Genomic DNA, 12,503 nt, shown 5'->3' with positions numbered 1-12,503 from the left:
TGGCTTGGGTGCGGGGGAGACGCTGCCTTCTTTGTATCAAGGGCTTCACGAGGGCCGGCTAGGATCAGCAGCCCTACGTAGGCGCGCAGGTCGGTGGAGTCCATGGGTAGCCAGCCGTCGCCGTATTTTCTCATCCCCTGCAGATTTGTCATGTCCACAATGATCCTTTCTATCGCCGGTGTGACAAACAGCCGGAAGGTGGACTCGATGTCGAGCACTCGCGACGCGGCGTAGGCCGTGGGGCCCGGCGTCACGACGGAGCCGGGGCGGCGGATGGCGCAGGGCCAGTCCGGGCCGCGATAGGCCACGGAGGACCATTTGATTTTGCCGTTCTTTGACAGCAACGTCTCCCTTTGGGCTCGGGCGGCTGCCGCCGCGTCCTCTCTTTCTCGCTCTGGCTCTCTGGCTGTGTCTCGCTCTCGGGCAGCGGCCGTGTCTCCCTCTCGCTCTCCCTCTCGCTCTTCCTCCGAAGAGGAGCACGACCGCGAGGCCGAGTCGTCGTCGTAGTCGTCCGCATCACGCTCGGGGTTGTATTCCTCACCGTCTTCATCTTCTGAAACGTCCTCCTCTTCGGATTCGCAGTAGTCTTCTTCGTCTTCTTGGTCGACACTGGAGGATATCTGTTCCAGGACCTGAGCCGTGCTGAAACAAGGACTGCAAGGCGTCGTAGGCGGAGGGCTCACGCTCGGCGGGGTCGTATTCCTCCTCGTCGTTGTCCTCGTCTTCTTCTTCTTCTTCTTCCTTCTTCTTCTTCTTCTTCTTCCTGACAATATTAGTAGCCTCTCTACGGCGGGCTTACAGTGGCCACGTGAATGGGACGAGGCAAGCGAACGAACGAGGCGCGTGGTCGGCCCTGCCTGCTCCTTCGGACCCTTCGGCCCATCCGGTACGCTTGGCTGGCCTCCCCGTGTGATTGCAACGAGGTCTTGCACTGAGTTCTTGTGGACAAGTGGTGCCAGGGTCACTCTGACCCGGCCCAGACACAGGGGAACAACTCGTAACACAGGGCCAGGGTCACTCTGACCCAGACCAGACAGTGGTAGGAGGGTTACAACATACACCTTGCTAACGCTGCCAGGGTCACTCTGACCCACACAGACACGGGGAATCAACTCGTAACGCTGCCCGGGGTCACTATGACCCAGCCCAGACAGGGGTAGGAGGGTTACAACATACACCTTGCTAACGCTGCCAGGGTCACTCTGACCCACACAGACACGGGGGATCAACTCGTAACGCTGCCCGGGGTCACTCTGACCCACACAGATACGGGGGATCAACTCGTAACCCTGCCCCGGGTCACTCTGACCCGCGGGACAATTTCTTCACCTCCTACGAACTGGGCCAGCGGCTCCTCGAGAGGAACCTCACCATGGTGGGCACGGTGAGAAAGAACAAGGCCGAGCTCCCGCCCGCGCTGCTCGAGTCAAAGGGCAGACAGGTCCTGTCCTCCAGGTTCGCCTTCACGCCCACCGCCACTCTAGTGTCCTACCTGGCAAAGAGAAATAAGAACGTGCTACTTCTGAGCACGCTGCACGCGGAGCCCGACGTTAGCGATCGACGTGTCCTCCTACATCCTCGACGTGTCCTCCTACAACGCCTTTGTCATATGGCGAGAGATCAAGCCCGACTGGATGCCTGGGAAGCGGAACAAGAGGAGGGTGTTCCTGGAGCAGCTCGGAAAGGCCCTCGTGAAGCCCTTGATACAAAGAAGGCAGCGTCTCCCCCGCAGCCAAGCCACGTCCGCACTTGTCAAAGTCCTACAGAGTGCCACCGCCGAGGCTCGTCCGCCAGCCCGGGAGCAAGCCGCTGGCCCGGCCGCCGCCGCTCCAGCCGCACCGCCGGTGGCGAGTAAGAGGAAGAGGTGTCAGCTCTGCCCACCCAAGAAGGACGCCAAGACCCACACCGCGTGCTGCAGGTGTAAGAAATACATCTGCAAAGGCTGTTCACACGCATACTGTCACACTTGTGCCCACTGGGCCTTTAGCCAAGACGGGACAGGGTGACCCGGGGGGACACTGTGTGGTAGGCATAATAGGAGGACAACGGGAGGGTTAAAGGGACTGACATTCAAGGCGCACAACAGGAGAACACAACAACCACATTTTCAATTGACAATAATTGCTTTAAATGGATGTGGTCGATAGATTTGTATAGGCATATATAAACAATGTATTTAACTTGTAAACCAAGGTTGGATTAGTAGGTCTAACCAACATGCACCTGGATAATTGCGTTATGAATCGGGACGGGCTCCCACGTCCTCAAAAACACATTATGACATATTAAAGAGTTTAATCTTTCACGAATAAAAGACATAGAAGCATACCCATTTATACAGGTTCTACACATTCCATTTCTCCATGGCAATAGAATGTAAACATTCTATTTTGCGCCAAACATCGCCTACAACTCAATTCTAAGTGCAGCATATTGGACGACTCCACAGTCATTGATCATTCGCGACTTTAAGTAATTCCTGTTATCTCTAGAGCATCCTGTATATCTATAGCGCTGCATTTCTTCCCCATCTTACCATGGATAGGGTCTGGTGCATTCCGGAGTTCACTTATGGTCCCACAAAGGTAATCTTAGGAGAAATGAATTTTAGCATACTGTAAATGCCGGTGCATAATGTGCATAACAAAGCATCATTATTTTCATCATCTTCAAAGGAATTCTGTAGAAGCAGCCTTCATTTTAAGACTCTGCAGGCCTGCTGGGAGGAAACATATTGCAATAAACAGGTAAGATTCATCCCACAAAAACATAAACAACAGAAAGAGAGTTGTATTTCAAGACATTTTAGAGAAGGTGATCATAAGAGTTCTTAATATCACTTGCAAATTGTGAGGCATGAGCAGTTGTGAAATGTTGCGTGAGGCCCTTCTGAAAGCACATGATATGGTATTTCGTGGCACGGTCTCACACCTTACCTCATCTTGCAGAAGAAGCTCATGGTCCACTATCTGCTGCTCCAGAGTCAAGGCAAGGTCCCGCCCCATGTCACAACGGAGCACATGAGCAACTGGCTGGCGTCTCAGGGCAAAAAATCCTTTAGGGAGAGGTGAGTACCACGTCAGCACTCACCTTCACTGCCATTCCCTGCCACCAGCGGCACTCCAGGAGGTGTGGTTAAAATAAACAACAGCAAAATCAGAAGCCAGGAAAGTTGAATTACTCTGTGTTTTATTTGAAGGGTGTGGAAGTAAACCCTGGAGGAAGGAAACAACCTCGCTCGGCTGGTAAGAGAATGAGAGTTAGAGACATACTACAAGTTAGTGAGCTCTTTACTAGCCTTTCAACAACGAGTTAGCACAGCAGAAGACAGTGTTCTCTGTGAGCACATTGCACATCGTTTAGCTTTGTCTTCTCCTTTTTGTTGATTTCAGCGATCCTAAGGTCCACAGCATCGTGGAAAGAGCTGTGAGGAGCATTCTGGGCGAGCAGTCCAATGAGCCCCATAGCAACCTGCTCAGCCCATCTCAGGTGGTTGTGGAGGTGGTGCCCAGGCTCCTCCTGGCCCTGTGGCTTCAGCCAGAGGAAGGCCATTCAGAGCACCCAATCCTAATAAGCGGGATGGCCGTGGGCATGGTGGCGGCCGTAGTGGAGAAGCTATCCTGCATGTTATAGGACCCCTCCCCTCACATCCCTTTCTCCCGGGCTGCTGCTTTTGACTCTGTGCAGTCGATCCTCGGGAGAATCAGTCAGTCCTTCTCCACCGATGACCTGCAGAGCCCTTTTTATATGAGCTCTGTTTGTGCCTTTGTGGCGGACAAGGTGCAGAGCTGCTTCCAGCCCCCTGCAGCCACCCTACCAGTCCCCCCTGTCCTCACGGTGGCCGCTTCCACCACACTACCAGCTGCCATCCAAGCAGGTGAGTAGCACTGATAGAGAGCACTCTGACAGATGCCTGTTCTGATGACATCTTGGTTCCTTGTAGTTGTAGAGCTCATCAGGATTGTTGTTGTCACCCATAACACAGACCCGGCTTCTTCCCACCTGGAGGTTGTGGACATCACCCCTAACACAGAGGCAGACCCGGCTTCTTCCCACCTGGAGGTTCAAGACATCACCCCTAACACAGAGGCAGAGCCCATCTCTTCCCTCTTGGAGGTTGTGGACGTCACACCTGAAGAAAGGACTCTCACGATGGCCGTCTCCGCCACTCTGCCAGCTGACATCCAAGCAGGTGAGAAAAACTTAGAGAGCACTCTGACAGGTGCCGTTTGTCATGACATCTTAGTAGAACCTTTCAACTGGCCAGTGTTTAGAAGCTACGGTTTGCATTTGTTTACATTCTGGTCCTATTTTTTCCCTTTCCAGAGGATGTTGCTGTGGTCATCCCGGATGTCACCCCACACGTCATCAAGGACGTGATACTGGATGTTCCATGCAGAGCTAGGAAAGGGGCAGTCCAGCGATTATTTTGCAGGCTTTGGAGGGCAGTGTGCTGCTGCGCCTGCCACAAGGAAGAGGAGGAACAATATTAATTATTCATCAGACCTTCAGAAATGGGATTGAACCATAGACCATTAAATTATTCGCATTATAATTGGACTCAATTCTGCTTTTCTTCTGTTTACTACTTAATTTCAGAACTTTTCTATAAACTTTCACTTTGCAAGTGTGGAGTAGGTTGTGTAAATAAGTGGGAAACATCCCTATTTTAATACTTTCAATAATTTACTTTGTATATTTAAAAAAACAGAGGGCGCTCAACCAACGTTGAGTTGAGGTGCAACCAAAAATTTGAATCATCATAGAAAAGGAAAAAGCCCAACTCTTGCTCACTATAAAAATGCATTGTTTTATTCAGGCAAGGTTAAAAGATTAACGTTTCGGCCTAGTCTTTGACGATATGCAAGTTGTGTTTACCCAGTAAAAGGGTGACCCACACTCACCCTGGTTCTTGAGGGTTGAAGACAGTGAAAAATGATCATTAAGTAAATGGGACATTTCAATTCTTGAATAAAAATCTTTAATGAACATGAATTTAAATACAATTGACTTGAGGATCAGAGCAGGCAGGCTGACTGGCTAGCCCTGAAGGCCCTCTGCCTTTACCTCTGTGTGGTTCATCTCAAACAAAGAGGTTGTGGGTTGTCTTTCTCTCTGTGGGTGTGAATCACTATGACCTCTCCCTCTGCCTGCCATTCGGCTGATCAGAAGCCTTCTGCTCTTTCTTGCTCACATGAACAGGAGGAATGGCCTCTGGGGTAACCTCCTCCTCTATCTAATGTCTCTTCCACCTCCTCTTTCTGACTGTGTTCGACTGAGGTCACTCGTTCTCTCTCCCTGGGTGTTGGATAGTTCCTCCTCCTCTGTGTCTTTGTGAGTTTGGAGAGAGTTATCCTGTTCCGGCTCCCTCTAAAGGTGTGCACCGTAATCTCTTTCGGTGTGTTGAGGGGTTCAGTGGTTTTGGAGGGAGTCTGAAGTTCGATCTCTAGCGATGAGTGTGGGGGCTGTCCCGTGGTGGTGTCCCCTCCCTCCTAAGGAGGAGCCACTGAGACATGTGATGAGGCCAAGGAAGATCCCTCTGCAAGGACGGGATAGGACACATCACAACACTGCTGCTCATTCATATTCAAACGCACCTCAGAGTACGGACACAAACATGGATGAACACACAATGAACTTACCTGTACATATCAGAATCATACATTCGACAGACACCTCTTCCCCCACATGTATTGATCCCCCACCTCAAACATGTTGAGTCAATTCCAGATGCTGGAATGGTGCTGGAATGCAGGTGCAGTAGGGTCGAGTATGTAATGATGTGACACCATGTGTACCCCATATCTTGTGTTTGTGTTGATGTTTTTTTTATTTTATTCAACTTTTATTTAAACAGGGTTTAAGAGACACACTGAGATTAAACATTTACAAGAGTGCCCTGTAAAAGTTGAAGTCATATTGAACAACTACCAGAGAGAACCTACTCTACATAGGAATTGCATATCATATATTTTCCATACATCAAAATAATACTTTATTGTAAATCAGCAATTACTAACTTAGATAAGGCCTCAACAAGGCCCCAGTTAATGGTTGAAAATAACTTAACTTGCATTGATCAATGACACTCTTAGGGATTTGTTGGATCGGTTCGTCTTTGTTTACCTGGACGACATCCTGATCTTCTCCAAAAACCCTTCCCGGAACACATACGGCCCTGTCCCACCTCACTCAAGCAGGTTTTTGCAGGAATCCCGAGACTGACAGGGCATTCATAGAGCTCAAGGGACGTTTCACTTCCGGACCCATCCTCGTTCATCCTGATTCTACTCGCCCCTTTGTGGTAGAGGTGGATGCCTCGGACACCGGAGCTGGTGCAGTACTTTCGCAGTGGAAGGAGGAGGACAAGGAACTGCACCCATGCGCCTTTCTCTGCAAACGGTTCTCGCCAGCGGAATGCAACTACGATGTAGGCAACCGGGAGCTCTTGGCAGTTAAGTGGGCCCTTGAGGGATGGAGACACTGGTTGGAACCACTGCTTCATCATCTGGTCTCTTCACTGCACCTGGGTCCAACCTTACCACGTCAAAGTTATAGCATCTCTTAATTAATCCCTTCTCTTAACATGTATGGCCCCAAAACATAATCAAGCAGCTGACCAATTATGCAATACTTTAGTTCTAAGTTAACTGATAAATCAACAACTGGATACATTTTTTTATTTCTAAAGTGAAACTATCCTCCGCATTGGAGTACCTCTACAAGTACAAGTTTTACCAGTATTTCAGTTGTTGAAGTGTGGCAGGCCTGTGAGGAAGGATCCTACAGCCATGAGGAAACAGCCCATAGCAGTGAGCCTGGGCCGGTGCAGCTTTGCCCCAAAATGGCTGACCACAGCCAGGAACAGCAGGTTACCAGCAAGAAACCACAACACTACAGTAGCCAGGAATCTCAAATTATAAACGCTGGGTTTTTTAAAACTATAAATGACATATCAGTGTGGATACTAGGCTGCAACTGGGACAACATTTCGTTTTACAGGGGGGTGTATATGTAAGGGGCTTAATACAGTTGCATTCCAGCCACTAGGGGGTACTCTGGTGAAGCCCATGGGAAATAAAGAAATATAGTTGAAGTGAATTGGGAAGAGTAAGAATGAAAAACTAAAGAAAGACTGTAAACGGCTGTTACCTGTGCTAACATGATTTAAAGTGAAGTAAACCATACTTTTCGCGTTGTAGTTTACATGATAAGCTCATTGGAAGGGTAACATATACAGGATGTACATAAATGGGCATAAACACGTGACACAGAAAATAAAAATATTGACATTTAGGAAATCAAAATGCATCTAAATATAGTTTGTTCTGTCTATGAAAAACTTTTTTTTAATTGTTAAAAAAATATATGTATAAAATACACTTGTCTGTACAGTAAGTAAATGTTGGAAATCCAAAACGCACAAAAATATGTTTTTGTAAAGTCTAAAATAAAATATATGTGTAAAAAATAAAATAAATAAATAAAGGGAACACTTAAACAACACAATGTAACTCCAAGTCAATCACACTTCTGTGAAATCAAACTGTCCACTTAGGAAGCAACACTGATTGACAATAAATTTCACATGCTGCTGTGCAAATGGAATAGACAACAGGTGCAAATTATAGGCATTTAGCAAGACACCCACAATAAAGGAGTGGTTCTGCAGGTGGGGACCACAGACCACTTTTCAGTTCCTATGCTTCCTGGCTGATGTTTTGGTCACTTTTGAATACTGGCGGTGCTTTCACTCTAGTGGTAGCATGAGACGGAGTCTACAACCCACACAAGTGGCTCAGGTAGTGCAGCTCATCCAGGATGGCACATCACTGCGAGATGTGGCAAAAGGTTTGCTGTGTCTGTCAGCGTTGTGTCCAGAGCATGGAGGCGCTACCAGGAGACAGGCCAGTACATCAGGAGACATGGAGGAGGCTGTAGGAGGGCAACAACCCAGCAGCAGGACCGCTACCTCCGCCTTTGTGCAAGGAGGAGCAGGAGGAGCACTGCCTGAGCCCTGCAAAATGACCTCCAGCAGGTCACAAATGTGCATGTGTCTGCTCAAACGGTCAGAAACAAACTCCATGAGGGTGGTATGACGTCCACAGGTGGGGGTTGTGCTAACAGCCCAACACCGTGCAGGACGTTTGGCATTTGCCAGAGAACACCAAGATTGGCAAATTCACCACTGGCGCCCTGTGCTCTTCACAGATGAAAGCAGGTTCACACTGAGCACATGTGACAGATGTGACAGTCTGGAGACGCCGTGGAGAACGTTCTGCTGCCTGCAACATCCTCCAGCATGACCGGTTTGGCTGTGGGTCAGTCATGGTGTGGGGTGGCATTTCTTTGGGGGGCCGCACAGCCCTCCATGTGCTCGCCAGAGGTAGCCTGACTGCCATTAGGTACCGAGATGAGATCCTCAGACCCCCTGTGAGACCATATGCTGGTGTGGTTGGCACTGGGTTCCTCCTAATGCAAGACCTCATGTGGCTGGAGTGTGTCAGCAGTTCCTGCAAGAGGAAGGCATTGATGCTATGGACTGGCCCACCCGTTCCCCAGACCTGAATCCAATTGAGCACATCTGGGACATCATGTCTCGCTCCATCCACCAACGCCACGTTGCACCACAGACTGTCCAGGAGTTGGCGGATGCTTTAGTCCAGGTCTGGGAGGAGATCCCTCAGGAGACCATCCGCCACCTCATCAGGAGCATGCCCGGGCGTTGTAGGGAGGTCCTACAGGCACGTGGAGGCCACACACACTACTGAGCCTTATTTTTACTTGTTTTAAGGACATTACATCAAAGTTGGATCAGCCTGTAGTGGGGTTTTCCACTTTAATTTTGAGTGGGACTCCAAATCCAGACCTCCATGGGTTGATACATTTGATTTCCATTGATCATTTTGGTGTGGTTTTGTTGTCAGCACATTCAACTACAGTGCCTTGCGAAAGTATTCGGCCCCCTTGAACTTTGCGACCTTTTGCCACATTTCAGGCTTTAAACATAAAGATATAAAACTGTATTTTTGTGACGAATCAACAACAAGTGGGACACAATCATGAAGTGGAACGACATTTATTGGATATTTCAAACTTTTTTAACAAATCAAAAACTGAAAAATTGGCCGTGCAAAATTATTCAGCCCCCTTAAGTTAATACTTTGTAGCGCTACCTTTTGCTGCGATTACAGCTGTAAGTCGCTTGGGGTATGTCTCTATCAGTTTTGCACATCGAGAGACTGACATTTTTTCCCATTCCTCCTTGCAAAACAGCTCGAGCTCAGTGAGGTTGGATGGAGAGCATTTGAGAACAGCAGTTTTCAGTTCTTTCCACAGATTCTCGATTGGATTCAGGTCTGGACTTTGACTTGGCCATTCTAACACCTGGATATGTTTATTTTTGAACCATTCCATTGTAGATTTTGCTTTAAGTTTTGGATCATTGTCTTGTTGGAAGACAAATCTCCGTCCCAGTCTCAGGTCTTTTGCAGACTCCATCAGGTTTTCTTCCAGAATGGTCCTGTATTTGGCTCCATCCATCTTCCCATCAATTTTAACCATCTTCCCTGTCCCTGCTGAAGAAAAGCAGGCCCAAACCATGATGCTGCCACCACCATGTTTGACAGTGGGGATGGAGTGATGAGCTGTGTTGCTTTTACGCCAAACATAACGTTTTGCATTGTTGTCGAAAAGTTCAATTTTGGTTTCATCTGACCAGAGCACCTTCTTCCACATGTTTGGTGTGTCTCCCAGGTGGCTTGTGGCAAACTTTAAACAACACTTTTTATGGATATCTATAAGAAATGGCTTTCTTCTTGCCACTCTTCCATAAAGGCCAGATTTGTGCAATATACGACTGATTGTTGTCCTATGGACAGAGTCTCCCACCTCAGCTGTAGATCTCTGCAGTTCATCCAGAGTGATCATGGGCCTCTTGGCTGCATCTCTGATCAGTCTTCTCCTTGTATGAGCTGAAAGTTTAGAGGGACGGCCAGGTCTTGGTAGATTTGCAGTGGTCTGATACTCCTTCCATTTCAATATTATCGCTTGCACAGTGCTCCTTGGGATGTTTAAAGCTCGGGAAATATTTTTGTATCCAAATCCGGCTTTAAACTTCTTCACAACAGTATCTCGGACCTGCATGGTGTGTTCCTTGTTCTTCATGATGCTCTCTGTGCTTTTAACGGACCTCTGAGACTATCACAGTGCAGGTGCATTTATACGGAGACTTGATTACACACAGGTGGATTGTATTTATCATCATTAGTCATTTAGGTCAACATTGGATCATTCAGAGATCCTCACTGAACTTCTGGAGAGAGTTTGCTGCACTGAAAGTAAAGGGGCTGAATAATTTTGCACGCCCAATTTTTCAGTTTTTGATTTGTTAAGAAAGTTTGAAATATCCAATAAATGTCGTTCCACTTCATGATTGTGTCCCACTTGTTGTTGATTCTTCACAAAAAAATACAGTTTTATATCTTTATGTTTGAAGCCTGAAATGTGGCAAAAAGTCGCAAAGTTCAAGGGGGCCGAATACTTTTGCAAGGCACTGTATGTAAAGAAAATAGTATTTAATAAGAATATTTCATTCATTCAGATCTAGGATGTGTTATTTTAGTGTTCCCTTTATTTTTTTGAGCAGTGTATAGACTTGTCTGTAACGATGATAGAACACATCAAATTAATGTGAACATGAACAAAGGAGAGATTAATTAAAAGATCATCTTTTAATACATTTTTAATGCTGAAGTTTCTAATGCTGAAAAAATCAATGTATTGCAAATCCAATCTGGGCAAATGGCCTGTTGGACAAAAATAAAAATTAGATAACATCCTTGCTACTCCAGCCATTTGCTATGTTAAAGTAAAATCTCAGTTAATGATGAATGGATACAATTTGGAAGGATTTTCCAGAGTCATACCTCAGTAGGGTAGAATGTCAGGTGGCACAACCATTGGTGCCATGAGGTCAAAGTGTGAAGGAGGGAGCAAGCCAGAGAGCTGTCTAGGAAGCAGTCCAGGCCCACGGCTTTGAGGCTTTGAGTTGGTCCCATCATTGTAATGCATTGTAGGGTATCTGCTGCCCCATAGACCTGCTGGTAGTGGGAAAGGTGTTAGCAGGAGACCACCAGGGACATCTATGATCAGCTGACACGGTCTTGGTTGAACCACATGTATTCTAAAGCAATATTCACTTGCTTTCATAGAGTAAGGATTCACTCCTTTGGGGACACTGCCAGTGATCTCCTGATATCCATATGTCCCCACTCGTGGAGGTGGTTGTACACACTTGTTCTGTAAAACACATCAACACATTTTCCAAATTGTTAGTAATATTATCACAGTTGAAATACAATGGTTGTTCACTGTTTTTAATTTCATTGAATTTAAGTGTGTACCTCAGCCTTGGGCTCAGTTTTGTTAACCCATCTGTGCAGAGTTGGATCCCAGACAATCTGAGGAAGAAGATATTAGCAATTTTTTTGATTTGAATCTACTCAATTGTCTCTACATAGAATATAGTGTTAATAACCAGTTCCTTACAGATCTGTCTTTGTCCTCAGGTAGATGAACCTCCTTCTTATTAACTATTCCACTCCCAAAGACCCAGCTGAGCCAGCCTCCACTGTTATTGTGAACAGCAGGGGTCTCGGGCTCGTCCACCGGCCGGCTGCCAGTCTGGCACTGAGGGTTGGCCTCGGAGTGTTCCGGCTTGGTGATGGACATCATAGCAGGATGCTCAACATATCTAAGTCGGACATCTGTAATAAGTGGGAGAAGTCAGGCCACTCTGCTCATGTCACGACACAGAAAATAACTAGCTGACAGGTAGGAACGTCTCGCTCTGATACTCTGTTACAACCCAATCTTAACCTACACGCAGTCACAGGGATTACTGGGAGGTTACTCCAGGACTCTACCATCACATTGTTTTGGTTGCAAAATCAACATATTTTCTGCATATTATGTGAGGGCTTACAAATGTGACCAATCGCCAAACTATTTCTGCATAAAATAGTCACATCATCACGCTATCACAATGGTAATTTCTTTACTAATTAGGTACGTTTAAGTGACCTCTTCTCTTGGAATGGAAATCCACAGGTGGAGTACACGCTCCACCATCCCATTTCCACAGTGGTGCCACCATGGGGATGATGGGAGGTGGTTGTGGATGATTGTTTCCATTATTCACAGGGACACTGGCTGTGAGGAGGATCTCCTCCCTGTGCGCAGTGATGCTAGCTGCTGGGAGAACCCCCTCCCTCTGTGCAGGGACACTGGCTGTTTGGAGGATCCCCTCCCTCTCAGCAGGGACACTAGCTTTTGGGACAATCCCCTCCCTGTGCGCAGGTACGCTGGCCATGAGAAGGATCAACTCCTTTTGTTCAGGGATGATGCCTGATGCTCGGAGGATCTCCTTCCTCTGTGCAGCAACATCAGCTGCTGTGATGATCTGCAGGTATAATATAGAGCATATAGTCATTCCCTAAAAA

At 47.3% G+C, this 12,503-nt stretch overlaps 2 protein-coding genes across 2 annotated transcripts; one reads left to right on the top strand and one right to left on the bottom strand.

The window, feature by feature from the left end:
• The first annotated feature begins 2,669 nt into the window (after nt 1-2,669).
• On the top strand, nt 2,670-7,307 carry LOC149977457 (uncharacterized). Its single transcript, XM_090200025.1, has 6 exons — nt 2,670-2,747; nt 2,949-3,067; nt 3,200-3,245; nt 3,393-3,877; nt 3,986-4,192; nt 4,327-7,307. The coding sequence occupies exons 4-6, from the start codon at nt 3,748-3,750 to the stop codon at nt 4,491-4,493; spliced, it is 504 nt and encodes a 167-aa protein (XP_090056151.1). The 5' UTR covers nt 2,670-2,747; nt 2,949-3,067; nt 3,200-3,245; nt 3,393-3,747; the 3' UTR covers nt 4,494-7,307.
• A 3,622-nt stretch (nt 7,308-10,929) lies between these two features.
• Nucleotides 10,930-12,503, bottom strand: LOC110490841 (uncharacterized). Its single transcript, XM_090199092.1, has 5 exons — nt 12,085-12,503; nt 11,551-11,768; nt 11,406-11,462; nt 11,202-11,301; nt 10,930-11,102 (listed from the first exon to the last, which is right to left on the bottom strand). The coding sequence occupies exons 1-5, from the start codon at nt 12,491-12,493 to the stop codon at nt 10,930-10,932; spliced, it is 957 nt and encodes a 318-aa protein (XP_090055218.1). The 5' UTR covers nt 12,494-12,503.

This window comes from Oncorhynchus mykiss, chromosome 15, assembly GCF_057628025.1.
Source record: "Oncorhynchus mykiss isolate SJ-2025 chromosome 15, ASM5762802v1, whole genome shotgun sequence".
Lineage (NCBI taxonomy): Eukaryota > Metazoa > Chordata > Actinopteri > Salmoniformes > Salmonidae > Oncorhynchus > Oncorhynchus mykiss.
Note: the sequence above shows the minus strand (reverse complement) of the source record. Positions and strands in the feature narration are given on the sequence as shown.

Excerpts from the sequence above, each read along its gene's own strand:
- LOC110490841 (XM_090199092.1), bottom strand. The coding sequence starts at position 12,493 with ATGACTATATGCTCTATATTATACCTGCAGATCATCACAGCAGCTGAT. Across the intron at positions 11,302-11,405 it reads AAACTGAGCCCAAGGCTGAG|AACAAGTGTGTACAACCACC; the intron begins GTACACACTTAA and ends TGTGTTTTACAG. Across the intron at positions 11,103-11,201 it reads TCCTTACTCTATGAAAGCAA|CAGGTCTATGGGGCAGCAGA; the intron begins GTGAATATTGCT and ends TCCCACTACCAG.
- LOC149977457 (XM_090200025.1), top strand. The coding sequence starts at position 3,748 with ATGAGCTCTGTTTGTGCCTTTGTGGCGGACAAGGTGCAGAGCTGCTTC. Across the intron at positions 3,878-3,985 it reads ACCAGCTGCCATCCAAGCAG|ACCCGGCTTCTTCCCACCTG; the intron begins GTGAGTAGCACT and ends CCCATAACACAG. Across the intron at positions 4,193-4,326 it reads GCCAGCTGACATCCAAGCAG|AGGATGTTGCTGTGGTCATC; the intron begins GTGAGAAAAACT and ends TTCCCTTTCCAG.